Source organism: Hyaena hyaena, unplaced genomic scaffold, assembly GCF_003009895.1.
Source record: "Hyaena hyaena isolate Hyena2069 unplaced genomic scaffold, ASM300989v1 scaffold_138, whole genome shotgun sequence".
NCBI lineage: Eukaryota > Metazoa > Chordata > Mammalia > Carnivora > Hyaenidae > Hyaena > Hyaena hyaena.
The window spans coordinates 153639-172336 of NW_024080770.1; the positions used below are offsets into that span (position 1 = coordinate 153639).

Here is an 18698-nt window from a genome sequence, read left to right on the forward strand (position 1 = left end):
GAAAGATGGAATGGAACGTTCTCCTTACCTTCGGGGGGAGTTTGAAGATGAAATGCTTTCTTCCTTCTAGGAAAGTGCTAAGTTTTTTGTTGTTGTTGTTGTTGTTGTTGTTGTTGTTGTTAGTGTTTAAACTTTGAGTTATTGGGCTATAAAAAAAATCTATTGTGGAAGAACGGGAAGAGGATGGAGCCTGAGGGTAGGGACAGTGTTGGAGGACAGGAAATGGAGAGTGGGGACCCCTTCTGATAGAAAAGCCTGGGATTCTGGGAAAGCCAGAGCTGTTTCCCCGTACCGGGAATAGGAAAGAATGGCTCTGACCCCTAGTGCAAGAGTCAGTCTGAAGTCCCAGATGTGGCCGGGGGTAATCAAGAGCTCCAGACCTGAGGAACCACTCAAACAGGTTACTGCTGACTTTTCTGTCCCTGGAGGGCCTTCCACCATGCTTGTAGTATCACGTGAAACCTCAAAATTTAAAGCATCCCAGTAGGGGAGGATGAGGGTAGGAGAAATGAAAGTAATTTGTTACAGTTAAGGAAATGTGCTATTTCATGTACACTCCTACATTTCAGGATGAGATTCATACCTGCCATACTGAGGTACAAGACAGGTGAGGCCTTATAGTAAGACCTGATGGAGTCCAAATTCCTACAGGATGAACAGCTCGGGAAGTGATGAGGCCCTTAGGAAGGAGATTAGACACATCTTCCTTAAAGAGGTGTCATTTGAGATGGGTCCTGGGAACTTGGAGAATTTTCACTGGTTGGAGATCAGGACAGGTAGAAAGAACAGGTCAGCCATATGGATTTATTGCTTTAAGTGAAAGCCTAGAGGTGGGGCACCGCAGGGGAAAGCTGGGAAACTGGAAATAGTTCAGGGTGATGGTGCTTAATGAGATTTGGGAGGTGAAGAAGGTTGGAAAGGGATCTGAGCCCATATGCTATGGTCTGCCAGAAATTTGGACTGGGAAGCCAGTGAGAAAGTGGCATGATCTACTGTTTTAGAAAAATAAATGGGTTTGTGTGAAGGAGAGGGTGGGGCGGGGGGGGGGGGAGGCAGGGGAGATGACCAGCTCTTGCTGCCTCTTGCCTGTCCTCTAGCACCTTCTGGCCTGTCTGTGGCTGACCTTGCCTTAGTTTCCTCTGAAATGGAGTACTTTGGCCAAGGACCGTAACTGAGCTGCTCATTCATCAATTCATTTTTTTTTTTTTTCAGATCATTGGTTTAGTTCTACTCAGTCTCACAACAATATCTCCTTTGCTCAACCCCTTTTGTGTCACATGGCTGGTCACAGAAGACATGCTCTTTTCTGAAGAGAAACAGAACGAGCTTTCTGTAGGGTCTGCTCCATGGTGGAGATCTTTCAAAGGATGGGAGGGCCTTTCTTTTCCACCTTTCCATGGGGTGGTCTGGCAGGTCATTGGTTGTACCTTGGCATCCAGGCGTTCGAAGTCATTCACTTACTTACCAGGCAGCTCTTCCTAAGCACCTTCTCTACCTAAGCACCTGGCACTGTGCCAGGTGGAGCTGGAAGGTTCACTTCACTTGCCTGTGAGGAAATCGAGGCCTGTGTGAGACGACTGTGTAAGCAGAAAATTACAGTTCACCATCTTAAGTGTTCCATGAGAAAGAGACTTAGTATGATGAGAGTACTGGGAAGAGATGGAGGAGGAGGCAGGGGCTTTATAGACTTGAACCTGGGTGTTCCGAGAGCAGCCTCAGACACTGGGCATGGAGTGATCTTGGGCAAGTACCCGCATGGGGTTTGAGGGAAGAATCAAAAGATGTGGGGTCAAGGAGGACAGGTGGGTGTCTGGCGTGGAGGCAAGAAGGTGAGCTCATGGAAGCACAGTGTGACTTCCTACGTTAGATTTCTATTGCCGCTGTAACAAACTTGCCATAAACTTAGTGGGTTAAAACAACACATTTATTATCTTACAGTTCTAGAGGGCGAGAGTCTGGAAGGATCTCAGTGGGCTAAAATATGGGGTCTGCAGGACAGTGACCCATTCTGGAGGTTTCTATGGGAGTATCTGTTTTTTCGCCTTTCCCAGCATCTAGAAGCTGCCTGAGTTTCTTTGCTCAGGTCCCTTCCATCTTCAGAGCCAGCAGACTGAGTCCTTCTTACAGGGTATCACTCCTCCTCTGCTCCGCTTCCACTTTTATGGACCCCGTGATTACACTGGGCCCACCTGGATAACCCACAGTACTTTCCTTATTTCAAGGTCAACTGATTAGTGACTTAATTCTACTTGCAACTTTAATTCTCCTTTGTTATATAACCTAACATATTCCAAGTTTGGAGAATTATGACATGGATACCTTTAGGGAGGAGGCATTGTTTTGCCTACCACACCCACTTTGCTGGCAGGGTGAGGTTTTGGCTCACAGATTAGGGCCACACAGAACAATTACTTTAACCTCTTTTTTTTTTTAATGTTTATTTATTTTTTAATCTTTATTTATTTTTGAGAGAGAGAGAGAGTGAGAGAGAGAGAGAGAGAGAGAGAGAGAGAAAGGGGTAGAGAGAGAGGGAGACACAGAATCTGAAGCAGGCTCCAGGCTCTGAGCTGTCAGCACAGAGCCTGACGTGGGGCTCAAACTCACAAACTGCAATATCATGACCTGAACTGAAGTCAGATGCTTAACCAACTGAGCCACCCAGGCGCCCTTACTTTAACATTTTATGATATTTACCTGGAATAATGAAGGGGAAGCCCTTTGAAATTAGGCAAGGGAATTAAAAATCATGAAAATCAATAAAAGCAGGCAGGGAACTTGGAGGAGAACAACAGAAGTAGAATAGGGCTAGAAGTATCTATGAGGGTGTGGGCTTAAGAGGTGACATGAATGAGGAATGAACAGGAACTAACTGCTTCTTTAAAGGCTTCTGTCTGGAGTCATTAGAGAAATGGTAGTGGCCTGGCGGAGGCTCATGGAGCAGGGTCACAGGAGAAACAACCCCAATTTGATCATATTCAGGATGATGAGGAAACACCTACAAGGACTACTAGCCTGCAGCTAAGGAACATTCTGGAGGTCACACCTCCGTGGTCTTTGGGGATGAGTGCTGAATCATGAGTCAGGAGGTCTGAAGTCTAATCCAGATTTCTACCACCTTAAGCAAGTCATGTCAGAAGCAGGCCTTGGTCCCTTCATCAGTAAATGAGATGACTTTGTCTGAATGGGTCTGGTTCTCCCATTCATTTCAGGGCCTGGATCCCTGTTGGGCTTCTGGGATGTGGTTACAATGGCCCTTTGCCGGGCATACCCCAGGAATGCAGGGCTGTGTGGGTGATGTGAGCCCTCCTGACTCCTAGTTCCTTAGAGCTTGTTCTAAGGAGGAGCCGCTGGGACACTGCTGTCCTAGGCCTCAACACTCGGGGCTGCTTGCTCTTCAGAACCCACTCAGCTCTCTCTGTCACATGATGCCTTGTCCCCAGCTGGATTACAGTGGTGAGGTATGTAACAATCTGTGGCCTGACTGGCCCAAAGAAGACTGAAACAAAGCCCCCCTCGGCCAGGCCACTCTGTTACTGCCCCCACTCCCAGCCACTTTACTGGGTGGCCCACGGTCATAGCCATGGTCCCAAACTTTGTTCCTTCACAGGGACTGGGGGCTTGGGGCTTCTGTGTCTTCCTACCCTAGAGCCCTGGCACCAGGGTTGTGGGGTGGGGACCGGGTCAGAGCTGGCCTCTGAGGCCAAGTGCCACTGGCAGTTTCTAGGCATGACAGAGGACGGCAGTGGTGCAGTGCTTCATGGCCATCACCTCTGAGAGGGGAGTGCTTGGGAGGAGGGGAGCAGCGAGACCCAGGCCGTGGCTCATTTGAGGGAGACAGGGCATGGACTTTTACCACACGAGTTTATTTAAATAAAAGTGAACACATATGCAGGCTGGGTGGCCCGAGCGGGCAGAGGTCGGGGAGGAGGGGCGGATGGGAGGCAGACGTACAGGAAGGTCCAGGCAGAGCCTGTGTGGTATGAACCAAGCTGTAGAAGGAGTGGCTGGGGGCCTGGGGGCAGTGCTGGGGTGCTTCGGTGCTGGGGGCAGGGGGCCGAGGGTGGGTGAGCCTGGTGCCAGGAGGTCATTGTCATCCCTCACATGCTCCCCCTCCCTCTCCCTGACCACCGGGCCTCAGGCACCCCCTCCCCCCTCCAGTCCCCTCATCCCTCTCCCGACATCAGCCTTCCCCTCAACTACTGGGAAGTCAAAAGACAAAATAAATAAGAATGGGTGAGTCCTGCAGAGGCTCCCAGCAATGCGGTAGGGAAGCCAAGCCAGGCGCACTGCCCCGGAGCCCCGTGCTGTCAGCCCTGGGAAAAGAACAGGTAAAGTGCAAGGAGAATCCAGTAAGTAAAAATATACCAATGACTTTGTCAAATATACGGCTGCTGGCTGTCAGGGGGGCGGGCGGCTGGCTGGGGCGGGAGGCGGCGGCGCCCTGGGAAGTGTTGGCCGACACAGCGTAGAGACAACGGAAATAAATAGGGTGGAGGAGTGGACAGAGGCGTCGCCCACCGCCCGCCGGGCCTCTGCCGGCTCACCTGCCCCGTGCCCACAAGCCTGGCTGCCCGCCTGCCTCCCCAGCGCTGTGGCACTGACACAAAGCACCCGGCCGACCAGCTGTAAGGAAAGGATTATAATGTGGGGCAGGAGCAGGATGGGGAGGCACGGGCAGCCGAGCAGTCAGCCAGGGCTGGAGCCGCCCTCAGTACTCGTCTTGGTCTTCCTGTTGGTGTTCCTCAATCTCATCGTCCTCGGGGGGTGCAAATCCTTCCTGGAGGGCGGGAAGGGAGAGGGAGGTGGTGAGCCGGGGAGGCCAGGCAGAGGGGGAGCCGTCCACTGGGAGCTAGTCCCACCTCCCCTGCTGATCTTTACGTGACTCTGGGCTCTGACTTCAGCGGGCTCCCCTCACCCCGTTCCCCCAGGCCCCTGGGAGGCTACCCCTGGTAGCAGGGAGCAGGCGGGGAGACGCAGCATGGGGAGGGCCCAGTGGGCCTGGGACCCGAGGGGGTGAAGGCAGAGCTCACCTCAGTGGCATAGAGAATGCCTATGATGCCCGAGATAACAGGGCTGTTCTCACTTTCATGTTCCTGGCAGATGAGCTCGATGTCTCGAAGTTTGCTGAAGTAGAAGTCGCGCTCCTTCTCCAGCCCATCCACCGTCAGCTTCAAATCCAATAGCTGTTTGGGGACAAGGTGGTGTTCAGGCCGGAGGTCCCTGCCCCGGACTCCCCTTCCCACCCCGACATCCCAAGGTCCTGCCTTTCGTTGAGGGCTCTCTCAGTGACCCTCGGCCGCCCTGCTCACCTGCTGATTGAGTTCAAGAATCTGGGCATCAGTCTCATGGCCGCCATTCCGGGCTGACGGGGGATTCTTCCGGAGGATGCAGGGAGGGGCCACATTGCTCAGCCGGCCAGAGGTCTGCATATTTTTGGGGCCTGTGGGGGACGTCCTCTGTGGAACTGCCCAGAGGAGAAAGGTTGGATGGGGGCCATGTGAGCCCTCAGCTCGCGTGGCCTGAGACAGCCTGTTGTGACGACTGCGGGGACAGGCCCATGCGAAAGGCAGGCACTCTTGCCCTCCCCTCCGCTCCCCTCCTCTCCCACTCAGGAGGGCCATCTACATCTAGGCCTCAAGCCATGGCCACACTGACACCACAGCAGCCCGGCAGCTCTCTGGCAAGCCTGGGAGAGCAGGGACTGCAGGGAAGCAAAGAAGGTATGAGGGGTGGGGGTGGAGGAGAGCTGGCCTGCGGGAGAGGTGAGGGGGACCGGGAAGGCCGATTTTGGGAAGCTGCGAGGGTTGGGCCCCCTTGTACCATCACCCAGAGGCTGAGGAAAGGCAGCTGGTGCAGGGTCTCAAATCTGGCACTTGCTGGGTCTTTCCTGACAGAAGCCCCACCCTCCCGGAGGGTGAACTCAGTCTCAGGGCCCCTGCCCCTCCCGGCATCCCTGCCTCTGGATGGGCTCCGTGCTGTGTGCTGGGCCTGCCTCAGGGACCCGGCTCCTCCCCCGCAAGCCCGGCATGCTGTGGCCACTTGTCTTCTCTCGCTGTGGCCGCTCCCTACGCAGAGCTGGCTGCTTCTAACACAAAGCAAGCAGGTGGGGGGGGGGGCGCGGGGGGGCAGGCCCAGGCGGGGCAGCAGCGCAGACGGGAGGAGCGGCTCTGCTATGACGGGTTCAGATGCTGGGGCTGCTCCTTTCTCTGCCTCTCCCCAGTCCTCTTGTTCCCCAAAGGCTCCACTGCTTCTCTCCCTTCTCCTCCAGAACCCAGGCACAGCCTCCTTTCAAAAGGCTCATCCCTCGAGGACTCAGGGCTGGCTACGGGCCTTTGCGATAGGGGATCGAATCCCAGTGGGGGAAGCTTGGCCAAGTCCTATCCCTGGGCGTCCAGTGGGCAGGGGACACGGAGGGTGTGTGGTGGATGGACCTGGACAGACGAACCACATCACATGCTGCTCCGTCATCTCAAGGCACAAAGCAAGTGCCCTGGGCCTCCCACCACCACCGCCCCCGGTGGCTGGTGCCGGTGGCTCTCCGTGTGTAGCAATCTTTCCGGCCCTGTCCTCCCTACTGTGACTCCCCCTGGTCTAGGCGGGCAGCAGGCGGCGTCATCTGAACTCCGTGATAACAGTCTCCTCTAGGCTGGCAGGGCCGGGCCGGTGGCCAGGGGGCGCTCGTGGCTGCGGAGCCCTGCCGGCCCGGCCCCCCACACTCCCTCCCCCAGCTCGGGCACGTTACCTGCTGTGCCAATGAGTTTCTTGGATTTGTTGAAGATCTGATCACCTGGGTTAGGAGGTGGCGCTACGTCCTGGCCCTGCCGCGCCAGCAGAGGGTTGTAATCCTTTCCGTCATAGTTTGCGTCAAAGAATTTCTTAAACCACTGAATAAACTCAAAATTATCTTGGAATTTTCCTTTCACTAATTTCTCTACAGGAATTATCTGAAATAGACCACACAAGCAGAGAACTTTAGCCACCTGCTGCCGCAGGGCTGCCTTCCTCTGTGAGAGGGTCCAGCGCTCTCAGGAAAGCCAGCTCCTGGGCGGTAGCCGTCTTCCACCTTTGGGGGGGGGGCTCCCGCGGCACCGGAGCCGCCACGCTGCGGCCTGGGCCTGGGATCCAGAGACAGCCCTCTCCTCCAGGCATGGGAGGAGCCGGCCACGGCCCCTGGTGCTGCTGTATGTGTGTGGGGTGGGGGCTGCAGGAGCCAGAGGCTGGGGGCCACGGAGGCAAGAGAGTGAGCCAAGAGACTTTTGTTAGGCCCCACAGAGAAGGACCTTAATTGGAGCGGTACACTGAGCCTCAGCTGCTGAGACGCACAGGGAGAGAGAAGGAAAGGGTAGGAATGTCGTCAGGACGGGATGTCAAGTGTGGGGTTTCCACCATGCCTGGAGCTGGGGGGACATTCCCTCTGGAGAGTAGGGGAGGGTGGAGAGAGGCGTGAGAGCTGGAATGACCCCAGCAGCCTCTGCTGCCCCGGCTGGCAGGTCATCTTCTTCCCCAGGGTCACACAGCTCCTCGGGGCCCCCGGGAGCGCAGGAACCTACTTTGTCAACACCCATCTTCTTGAAAGCTGCTTGCAGCACCTTGAAGTTGTGGATGTATTCGTGCTCTAGTTTGGCCTGGAACTTCACCTTCCTCAAGTGCACACAGCCGGGGAAGAGCATGTCCATGAACTGGCAATAGGCTGCCCCTGGGGAGAAGCACAGCTGCCTGAGGGGGTCCGGCGGCTCCCCTGCCCGGGCTGCTCCCTCAAACTACCCAGTCTCGTCTCCTCTCTTCTGGTCCTGGCAGGGTCAGTCCTACGCATAGGATAGACATGTCCAGAATCCTCCCAGCTTTCCAAGAGTAAAAGCGATTACAACCGATAGATGCGGTTGTGTGCTAGCACCATACCAAACGCTGCATCTGTGTCATTTAATCCTAACAGCAACCCTAGTTTGGTAGGGCATGTTCTCTCCATTTTATGGATAGGAAGACTGAGACCTAGTGATTTGCCCAAGACAACACTAAGAAGAGCTGAGATTTGGGCCCAGTGCAGCCTGACTGGACCTCATGCTATTAACCGCTGGCTTCGCTGCCTGTCCTAGCTCTCGGTACCCCACAGCCCCTGGCCTCCTGCAGCCCTTTCCTGAGCCTCTCCTGCTCCCCCCTCGGGACTCTTCCCATTCCCCACGACCCTCATTTCCTTCGCCTCCAAGCACTTTGACAAGTTTAGGGCTCTGCTGCTCTCCTCCTTAACCCTAATTACAAACTACATTCTCTGCTGTGGCCTTTCTGCCTCCCACTTTCCCTTCCCTTCCCTCCAGCAGGGCTCGCTCTCCCCACACCCAGGCTCCTACCTGAACAGAGCTGTTCTATCTTGGTATAGTTGAGGTGCAGGGAGTCATTGACCCATGCAAGCATATCATGGCGACTCAGATTTTCACTGGTCACGGATGTGGAGTACACATTGACGGCCATACCCCAGCTGCAAAGGGAGAAGACAAGTGAGGTCAGCACCAGGGGCTTCGTGCTCTTCTTTAATTGTAAGGAGAGAAGGAGCTGGACGGCATCTGGGGAAGTGAAAAGCATCTTCCTCCAGACCAGCCTTGGGGTTTTCCCCTCCCAGAAAATCCATCAGGCATTTCCCTCTTCAGGCAGTTAACAAGGGTCTGCTATATGCCAGACGTGTGCTAAGAAACAGGTGATAAGTAAGATGTGGTCTCTGCCTTCAAGGAGTTTACAGATAGGCAAACCCCCACGGAAGGGAGTCTCAAGGCAGTGAAAGCAGCACATACAAAGTTAGAGCCGACACAGAGGTGGGAGTGATCTCTGCTGCTTGACAAGGTCAGCGACGGCTTCGGAGCAGAGATGCTGGAATCTGAAAGAACTAGGAATTTTCCAACCATGCAAAGGGATGGGGTGGAAGGGTACGGCAGGCCCAAGGAGTAGCAAGAACAAAGGCATGGCTTATTCTGGGACTCCGGGTTGTTCGGCAGGCCTGGGGAGCAGGTTTTTGTGTTGGGGTGTGGTACAGTTAGGTTGGCAGGGACGGACTGCAAAGGGCTTTGTTTTCCATGAGGAGGAGTCTGGACTTTCTGTTCAGACAACGGAAAGCCATTAGAGGATTTTGAGCTGGCAGTCACCCGACCAGATTTGTGTTTTAGAAAGCTGACCACCCTTTGCCTCTCCTTTGACTTGAAATCCCATATTTCTGTGGCCCATGGCCTGCTGGCTGACCCACAAGCACCTGAGCTCTGCCTGTCTAGAACCTCCCCTCAGTACGTGCCTGTCCTGTTATACTCATTATCCCAGCAACTGTCACCACCAGTCACCCAATCACGCACATTAGAAACCTGGGGTTAGCCTATATAGCCTACACCCCCTCATCCTCATATCCAATCATTCGTCAAGTCCTGCGTCTGCCGTCTGCCCGGGTCAGTGTGCCCTGCTCTGCCTACCTCTCCTGCTGCTTGGGGGCTGGCTACGCATGCACTCTCTCTGGCCAAGGTCGCCAGTGGTCTCCTAAAGTCCCTCCAGCCTCCATTCTTTCTCCTTGCACATCCCTGACACTGCTGCCATCAGACTCTTTAAAAGTAGCCCAAACCACACCACGCTCCATAGCAGTCATGAATGAGACACCCGTTGGCTGAATTTGCCTTATAGATTGAGCTGTTCAGCATTCACAGGGTTGGAAGCACGTTTGAATTAGTGCTCAATATTTGAACATTGGGATGTTTCACACAAACGACTTGAGATTTCTGGCTTTTGGCAGCCCTGGGTCTTTGTAGCTGCACAGCAACCAATGGCTGGAGCTGGGCAGAGGCGCCCCCGTCTGGCCAGTGGGCATGAGCTCCTCCTTCCCCTTCCCCTAGACGCAGTCAGCCGAGTGTCAGCCGCTGTTTATCACGGACCTGCACAGTTAATCGGGCAGTATAACCTGTAACTAGGTCTTTATCAGAAGTGAAGAAACAGAAGATAGATGAAAGGACAGCATATTTTGAGAACTGTGAGAGTGCTTATCTTGGACTGAAGAATATTTCTCTAGGTGTAATACATAAAGTGTCTCTACGAAGGAGAAATATGCCCAGACCACTTCCCTTTCCCCCCCTGCAGAGGGTCTGCAGGCACAGACTGGAGAAGCCGCTTAGAGAGGAGGCTACGTTGGCAACCATTGGGCTGTGCTCCCTCACGACCCCCACCCCAAGTATACATAATGGAACTTTGCTAGATGTACATTTAACTTCAGTGGCATTTTTGAGAAACATCTAGAGAAACCCTCTTGTTTTGCCCTTTGTTGCCCTGGGAAAGGGAGGTCCGGCGGGGCAAAAAGCCAACAGAAACAAAAATTATTGTATTGTCTTGGGAGCTCCTAAGGACTCAGGAGCTGGGAATTCCAGAGATTTCCGAAGGTAATTTTGACTGCACTTGAGTCTCCTTTTACACAGTGGTTTTGAGCCCAGTGCCCTGTATTCTGACCCTTGCTCTAACCACAGGACTTGTTTAAATGCCTGCCCCCCTTGTCAGTAAAGGTCTTAAAGCCAAGATTGCGGTTTCCAGGCCAGTCGCAGGCAAGGTATTCAGCAAAATTGTTGAATGACTGAGTGATACCTCCTCATGGCCTCTCCTCTTTGTGAATCATCTTTCATCACCTTCTGGCCTGGACCCCCTCCCTCCATTCAACCTTTAGGACTCAGCTTGGGCATCAGCTCCTCCAGGACATTGTCTCTGAACCCCTGCCCTGCCCCTCTCTGTTTCTTTCTTTCTTTTTTTTTTTTAAATTTTAAATGTTTTATTCATTTCTGAGAGAGATGACAGCATGAGCAGGGGAGGGTCAGAGAGAGAAGGAGACACAGAATCCGAAGCAGGCTCCAGGCTCTGAGCTAGCTGTCAGCACAGAGCCCAACGCGGGGCTTGAACCCATGAACTGTGAGATCGTGAACTGAGCCAAAGTTGGACGCTCAACTGACTGAGCCACCCAGGCGCCCCTGCCCCTCTCTGTTTCTATAGCACCCTGAACATGCCCAATCACAGCATTTGTCAATTCTCTTGAAATCACTTATGTCTGTCCCTTCCACCTAAATGTAAGTTCCTCAATGGCCAGGCTATGTTTCATTCACTTGTGGGTTCCAGACCATTCTCCATGAACAATCACTGCAGAGAATGGATTTAGGAGAGTGTTTCTGGGTTCCTAGGAAACTCACCTAACATCAGTAAGCTAGTGGGAATGGATGGACACCAAACTTGACAAAGAGGCAGAAAGGATAGGATCGAGGAAAGTGCATTTTATTTTGAGGACTAGATAGTTAGGGATTGTGAGGAATAGAAAAGATTTGCCCCTTACCTTGGGGAGTTTATAGTCTTACTGGGAAAACTCACAGGAGAGTAGTATAAGGAAAGGCCCAAAGAGCAGTGAAAACAGTAGGTGGACAGGAAGTCAGGCAGGAGAGAGCAGGCAGAGTTAGAAAGAGATGGGCTTGAATGGCCTCATATGAGTGGTTAGACCCTGCCAGGCCTCCAGAGGGGGCTGCAGAGGCCTGCCTGAGCTGAGCGCAGAGGGCATAGGCTGTTGTGGGTACTGGCCTTCCACTAGCTGGAGCTAAGGGAATGATTTCTCCGCCAGGCCCCAGAGGCAGGGTGGTGGAAGGGGGTGGGAAGGGGGGGCGGGGTTCTGCATTCTGTAGGCCTCAGGGGATCTAGGCTGGTCAGGGCTGTTTCTAGGAGATCATGGATTGTGGGGGGTCAGTGTCTTAGGCCGGCCCTGGGAATTCCCGAGCCACTCTAGGGATTCTTTTTTTTTTTCTGTTTAGTGTATGCATTTCAAGGACTGATTATTGAATACAAGCAGAGGTGTTGGTCCAGGTCAGAATTAGTCCTCCAGGACTAATTCAAGAGTCTTCCACCATTCTTTGGGTTCCACAGGACTGAACAGGTGATGGTTCACATTCTTTACTAGAAGAGTACATTGGATTCTCCTTCGACTTTCTAGTGAGTGAAGCCCAAGTGCATGTATGCTTGCCAAGTGCAAGTATGTGTGTGTTTGTGTGTCTGTCTGTGTGTATAACTATATATGTATTATACATAACTGTACTATATATATTATGTATATAACTATATATAATATACTACACATAACATTTATTAAGATATATTTATATATAACGTATAACATGTAGTGTATATGCATAGTTGACCCTTGAACAATACAGGGGTTAGGGGCCCTGATCCCCGTCCACAGTTGAAAAATCTGTATGTAAGTTTTTGATTCCCTCAAAAACTTAACTATTAATAGTCTACTGTTGACCAAAAGCCTTACTGATAACATAAACAGTTGATCAACACATATTTCATATATGTTTTATATACTGTATTCTTACAATAAAGCTTGAGAAAAGAAAATGCTATTAAAATCACGAAGAAAAGAAAATACATTTACAGTAGCCCACCGTATGTATCGAAAAAAAACTACATATGAGGACCTGTACAGTTCAAACCTGTATTGTTTAAGAGTCACCTGTATATAGTTACATACACATACATATATACACACAAATATCACATATGTATTATGCACGTGCGCACACGCACGCGCACGCGCACACACACACACACCCCCTCCAGGTGATTCTGATCCTCATCTGACATGGGGGCTTGGCCGGGACTGACTCGCTCACACTGCAGTGGCATAGCCTGGGATGGTGGGAAGTGTTGCCACCTCCCAGGGGGGAAAGTGTTAGCCATCTTCCTCCTTGATACATGGGTGAAATGTCTAGTTTTCCTTACAGAATACAACTAGAGACCTTGCTATCAGGGTGCCAAGAGTCACCAAGAGCTACACAGGTACTTGAAAAATGCCAAAGTCTTCTCAGCTTGGCCAGAAATTCTCAGTTCTGGCTGTGCCTGATGATGGGAGGGCATTCTCCTTTGATCAGCCTCAATCTAGGGTCCCCAGAATGGCAACAGGGCCTGCAAGAAGGAAGTTGAAAACGTATCCCCTTTCAGGGCTAACAATCATGTTGTTACCTCCTGTGGGGATTTTGGGAAAGAGGGTGGGGGGCGGTGGGAGAGTGGGGTGAGTGTAGGTGGGAGGCTGATACTAGGAACAGAGCCATTATTTCCACTCAGGACTGGCTACTCTCTGCCTTGGTCAAGGTCCATTTTAGCTCAAGGGGACTCATCTAAGGTACCCAGGGGTCTCTGCAAGGATTTTCTGTCATACTTGCTAGAGGGTCCCAAAGAAACAGCTTCCTAGTTCCCTTATCCCCCATCCTGATAGGGAGGGCAGGATTTCATTTTCCTTTCCTAGAGTTGGCACCGCAAATACAACTAAGTTACGGCCAGCAGGTGGCACCCAAGTCCCAAGCAAAGCCTCCTTAAACATTTCCCCCATCCCCAAATCCTCCTCTCCCTAGCTCAATTTAGAAAAAGAGAGCCCCTAACTTTGATCTGGTCCCTCAAAGAAAAAGCCTGGTTCTGTCAAAAGCTCATGGTGTCAGGACACGGGGTGTGGAATGGAGTGCTTATTCCTGGCCCTGGCGTCCCCTAAGAGCTGGACCAGCTGGAATGGCCTGGAACATTGGGTCTCACATTCTGGACTGAACATCAACCTCTCTATTCCTCAAAGCCACAAATCACATTAAACTCATCAATTGGTCCCTCTTCTGATGACTTTTTGTATTGGGTATTAACTCAGACCTAGACTCAAACCAGATCAGCTTCTGGGGGCAAAGATATATGAAGCATTTATCCAAGCATCTCGCCTTTTGTGGTCCAATCACCTCCACTTAAAGCAGAGAGGGGCGCCTGGGTGGCTCAATTGGTTAAGCATCCAACTTCAGCTCAGGTCATGATCTCATGGTCCGTGGGTTTGAGCCCCATGTTGGGCTCTGTGCTGACTGCCAGCTCAGAGTCTGGAGCCTGTTTCAGATTCTGTATCTCCCTCTCTCTCTGACCTTCCCCTGCTCATGCTCTCTCTCTCTCTCTCTCTCTCTCTAAGAAATAAATAAATAAAACATTAAAAAAAAGCAGAGAAACAGTCTGAGAAAACTCCACGTTAACACACCTGTTACCAAGAGCTGCTTTATCTCTTCTGAGAGAACAGGAGCCAACGGCACAAGGGGTCAGGCTCTGTTTCAAAAGCTACCACAGTGAGGTCTTCCCTGTCCCTGTGTTTCTACCACCATCTGTGGCACATGGTGACTATCAGGAGAAACGGCCCCTGACTGGGTTGTGGTAGGTCACCCTCCGAGCCAGCTGTAAACTGCATTCTAGGACCAGACTGAAAATGAGGCCTTGGGAAAAGCCTGCTCTTCAGAGCCATGGCTCCTGCTACAGGTCTGGAGTCATGGGAAAGACAAGTTCAGGAGGTTTAAGCTGGTGATTTTGCGAAATCATTTCCTGTGCTAGGACTGTAAGGTTCAGGGTGCATTTACCAGAGATGGGAAAGGTAGCCCATCCGGAGATGCAGAACCGCTGGTCATTCTGTAGCCTAATGACTTGAAAATGACTACATCTCAACATCCATGGTCAGAAGAGTTTCTAGAAACCATCCAGTTCCTTCCCAGAGACCTAGGACTACATTAGCTCTAAGCATTTATATTCCTAAGTCATAAATAAATCTATAGAACTCTGAAAGCTCACTAGCCTAAATCTGATTTTGGCTTTTTGTTTTCAGGTTGTCAGTGGAAATCTATCTTCTACAAATGCGTCTTGAAGACAATTCAGGGAAATCCACCCCCAGTTCCTTGGTCCTTAGAAGAAGCCCCTGCAGTTGCCAGGACTCTACCTTCTGTCCAGCATGGTTATGAAAGACACACCAGGTCTTTCAGTCCTGTCGTGGGTGTTGGGCATGCCTACAGCAGCCTCCAAAAAGGTGCTGTGTTAAGAATACTGATCTCCAGTCAGAACACTTGGGTTCAAATCCTGGCTCTCACATTTCCTAGCAGTTTGGCTTTGGGCCTCAGTTTCCTCATCTATCAAATGGGGACAGTCCCCACTTCATCGAGCTTTTATGAGGATCAGATGAACCACATATACAATGCTGAGCAGAGCGTAGCACACAGTACATTTTCAGTAAGTGTTTGTCAGCAGTACTGGGGCAGACAGTGAGAACCCAAGGGCACTTCTTTGAGAAGCATGTGCTCAACACATATCCAGCTTCAGATCTCCAAGACCAAGGAAGGCCAGTCCAGGAGGGAAAGAGACTACAGAGGTCTGCCCTCTCTGCCTGGGGACAGCCGTCTGGGCTTCCTGAAGCTGGGCCTCTGACCACAATCCCTCCCCAACTCCAGGTTTCCCATATATTCCATTTTGTAGATGTCATCCTACCGGCCAGGAGGACTGGAAGAGATGCTGGCGGATCAGAGGACAACTTTGAGGAGTCTGCCAAAACGTTTCCCGCTCCTGACGTGGGGCTATGCCCATTGTCATTGGGTTAACCCTTCCTGCCCAGGCCCGGGGGGTGCTGAAGTCACCTGTCCGGAAAATCTGCAAAATTGCTACCCCTTGTCCCCTTGGGTCACACATCCAGGTTTTTCCGGGGTTGCATGGAGGCAATATGTGCAGGCAGGCGTGAAGGGTTCTGAGGGCCTGGAGGAGCCCTGCCCGCGGGTCACAAAGCCCTGGCACATCCAGCCAATCACCTTCTTCTCAAGGCTGAGCAAGGACCCGACTCATATGGGGGGTCAGCTCTCACAGCAGAATTAGTCAAAGGGAGGTAGGGGGCAGGTGGAATAGTTCCAGGGCTGATGGGGAACCAGCACGGGCCCAATCCAGCAGATCCAGGACAGGGATCTGGATGGTATTGGCTCAGGTAGGGACTGGAGCTTCTCTAGGATTCTGTTCTCACAATACTTTTAGGTCATGTGGCTGTTCTTGAAGACCCTGAACCCCGTGGAAGTCCCAGTTACCAGGGTCCTGGACATGCCCTGACGAACAGTGATCTCAACTCTCTATTTATCTATTTATTTATTTTTTAGAAAGAGAACAAGCAAGTGAGAGTTGGAGAGAGGCATAGAGGGAGAGAGAATCTTAAGTGGGTTCCACACTCAGCACAGAGCCCAACACGGGGCTTGACCCCAAAACCCTGAGATCATGACCTGAGCCAAAATTAAGAGTTGGACACTTGATTGACTGAGCCACCCAGGTGCCCCTGGTCTCCACTCTACAAGAGGCTTCCCCAGGCTGGACTGGGTAATGCTGCCATGCCCCCGGAAGCTGTGTTCAGGCCCTCTCGCCCTGCCCTGCTCTACGGGGGTGGGTTGCTGGCCCATCCATGTAGCCTGAGGATAGACAGGGAAGGAGGCAGCAGCGGCCGCTGTGATGTGCTGAGAAAAGAACATTGGTTTCGGCAGCTCTGGTGTGTCTGATACTTCCTTAGTGATCCTTCACACTTCAAAAGCAGGTCTGTGTCTCAGGGGCATATGCAAGCTGTGTCACTTTATCTTCCTTTAAAACGATGTTTCGTCAGCCTGCGTGGCTTGCAGTTGTCACTGGACCAAGTGGCCTGTTCTCCCTACCTCTGCAACAAGTGGATCTGATGGTTGTTTAGCCTACTTACCCTCAGTCCCAAGCTCAGCCCCTCTCTGCCCCCGTATCTCTTTCTGCCCCACAGCCAATCCCTCTCAGAATCCTCCAGCTTTATTCCCTTGCCTTTTTGACAGGCTGCTCATTTAATCTGCTAGCCCTTCCACCAGAGAGTCTACCCTGGTGATGTCTAGAACTTGACAAGCTTCAGTGGTTGGTTTTCTGTCTTCCCGTGCAGACTGTCATTCTTCAGGTCCCTGAGACTCTAGCTTCCTGTCCCGCAGGAGACAGCGGGCCCCCCTCAGTGGGGGTGTGCACTGGACGGGGTACAGTAAGGGCTGCTTTCTTCTTCTTCTTTTTTTTTTTTTAATTTTAAACATTTATTTTTGAGAGAGAGAGAGAAAGATAGAGACAGAGACAGAGACAGAACATGACTGGGGAAGGGGAGAGAGAGAGAGGGTGGCATAGAATCTGAAGTAGGCTCCAGGCTCCGAGCTGTCAGCACAGAGCCTGATGCGGAGCTTGAACCCATGAACTGTGAGATCATGACCTGAGCCAGAAGTCGAACGCTTAACCTACTGAGATGCCCAAGCGCCCCAAGGGCTGCCTATTTTCAAACAGCTTCTGCCCTGCTCTACCATGGGTCCTGAAGTTCCCACCACAAATGACACTCTTATGGATGAAAGCCTTCATCTCTGAAAAGGCTTATTATTCAATTTTGAATATGAGGAAATGAAGGCTCTGGGTTCAAGTGACTTGCTCACCCTCAAGCTCAACCACTGGCAAGTCTAGAGCATGAACCCATTCCGTTTGAACCTACAGGCTATGCTCTTACTTTACCACTACGCTGTGGCAAGAAGCGCTGTTTGATCTTATACAGCCCCAGTGCGTGATGACTTGCTCTGACTTAGGCCCTTGAGCATTAGGAAAAGAGAACATAAATTTCAAAGGTGTTCTTCTTCTTTTTTAATGTTTTTTATTTATTTCTCAGAGAGAGACAGCATGAGCAGGGGAGGGTCAGAGAGAGGGAGACACAGAATCTGAAACAGGCTCCAGGCTCTGAGCTAGCTGTCAGCACAGAGCCTGACGCAGGGCTCGAACCCATGAACTGTGAGATCGGAACCTGAGCCGAAGTCGGATGCTTAACTGACTGAGCTACCCAGGTGCCCCAAAGGTGTTCTTCTTTATGTTTCTTTTTTCCAAGCTACTGCAACATTGTCTTAATCTAGAGCACCAACTATTTACTGACCACTGACACAAGGTGCTAAACACTTTGTGAAGCACCCTGAGGACACAGGATCATTTTAAGACATGGGTCTTGTCCTTAAGGAGCCTTTATTTGAAGGAATAAGAGTAATTTATAAAACAATAAGGGATCCCACAAACCAGAACAGAGGAAGTGCTACACAGTGAAAGTACATTTGGCTTTTACGTGCTCCAAGAGAGCACAAAGAATCAGTGTGGGCTCAGTTAGATGATTGCTGGGGGAAGGTGGCACCTAACTTGGGCCTTTAAAGATGACAATATATCAGAAAGCAGTGAAGAGAAAATGGGAAAGTGGAAACACAGAAATGAGGTTTGTTATTACTCTTATTTTTTAAAATGGGCATAAGACCAGTGATTCAATCTTACAGGAATGTTAGAGAATGTGATCAAGAGAGAAGGTAGGAGAGGTAGGTGATGTGTCCAAGCCAAGGGAGGGACCGGTTTCAAGGAGATCATCGGCCCTGTTTAATGAAGTTACCAGACCTCTGATAGAGAAATGGTCGTTAGATTGTGCAAGAAGAAATGATGAACATCTGAGTCATCGTGCTGCAGGGTGGAGAGAAGAGAGACCCAATGACAGTTACAGAGTTCCAGATCATTTGCCCAGAAGGCTGCTGAGTGGGGAAGTCAGGAGTTTGTCATCCAGGCCATTTATGTCTGCTGCCATATCACAGGTGATGTAGCATGCGACTTGCCTGCGAGGCGGGGACACCGTGATACTCTTAGTAAAAGCTGAAAGCAATACACAGGTTTCATGCAGGCTTGTGCTTTCATCTTGATGTTGCACACATCCTCCTTCAGAATCCGTATCCTGTTCTTAAGTTCTAGACTTTATCTGTCCACGGAGGCTCACAAGTGCAACCTCGTGGTCTTTCTAAAGTTTATGACAACCCTATGTCATGAATGAAAAGAAAGCATGGGGG

The 18698-nt window shown here is 51.4% G+C and overlaps 1 protein-coding gene across 4 annotated transcripts in view; it reads right to left on the reverse strand.

Annotated features, from left to right (window-relative positions):
- Nucleotides 1–4624: 4624 nt before the first annotated feature.
- The window catches only part of MAPRE3 (microtubule associated protein RP/EB family member 3), a 54556-nt gene continuing 40482 nt past the window's right edge, over nucleotides 4625–18698 (reverse strand). Inside the window, exons 1-7 of one of the 4 annotated variants that reach the window (XM_039238328.1) lie at nucleotides 15459–15553; nucleotides 8346–8473; nucleotides 7551–7696; nucleotides 6743–6944; nucleotides 5310–5464; nucleotides 5031–5183; nucleotides 4625–4777 (exon numbers count right to left, since the gene is read on the reverse strand). In XM_039238328.1, coding sequence (XP_039094259.1) covers nucleotides 4709–4777; nucleotides 5031–5183; nucleotides 5310–5464; nucleotides 6743–6944; nucleotides 7551–7696; nucleotides 8346–8466 — 846 coding nt within the window. In that variant the 5' untranslated portion in view covers nucleotides 8467–8473; nucleotides 15459–15553 and the 3' untranslated portion in view covers nucleotides 4625–4708. Of the gene's footprint in view, nucleotides 4778–5030; nucleotides 5184–5309; nucleotides 5465–6742; nucleotides 6945–7550; nucleotides 7697–8345; nucleotides 8474–15312; nucleotides 15554–18698 lie in introns of those variants that run through there. The other 3 variants (XM_039238330.1, XM_039238327.1, XM_039238329.1) reach the window with 3 other exon arrangements.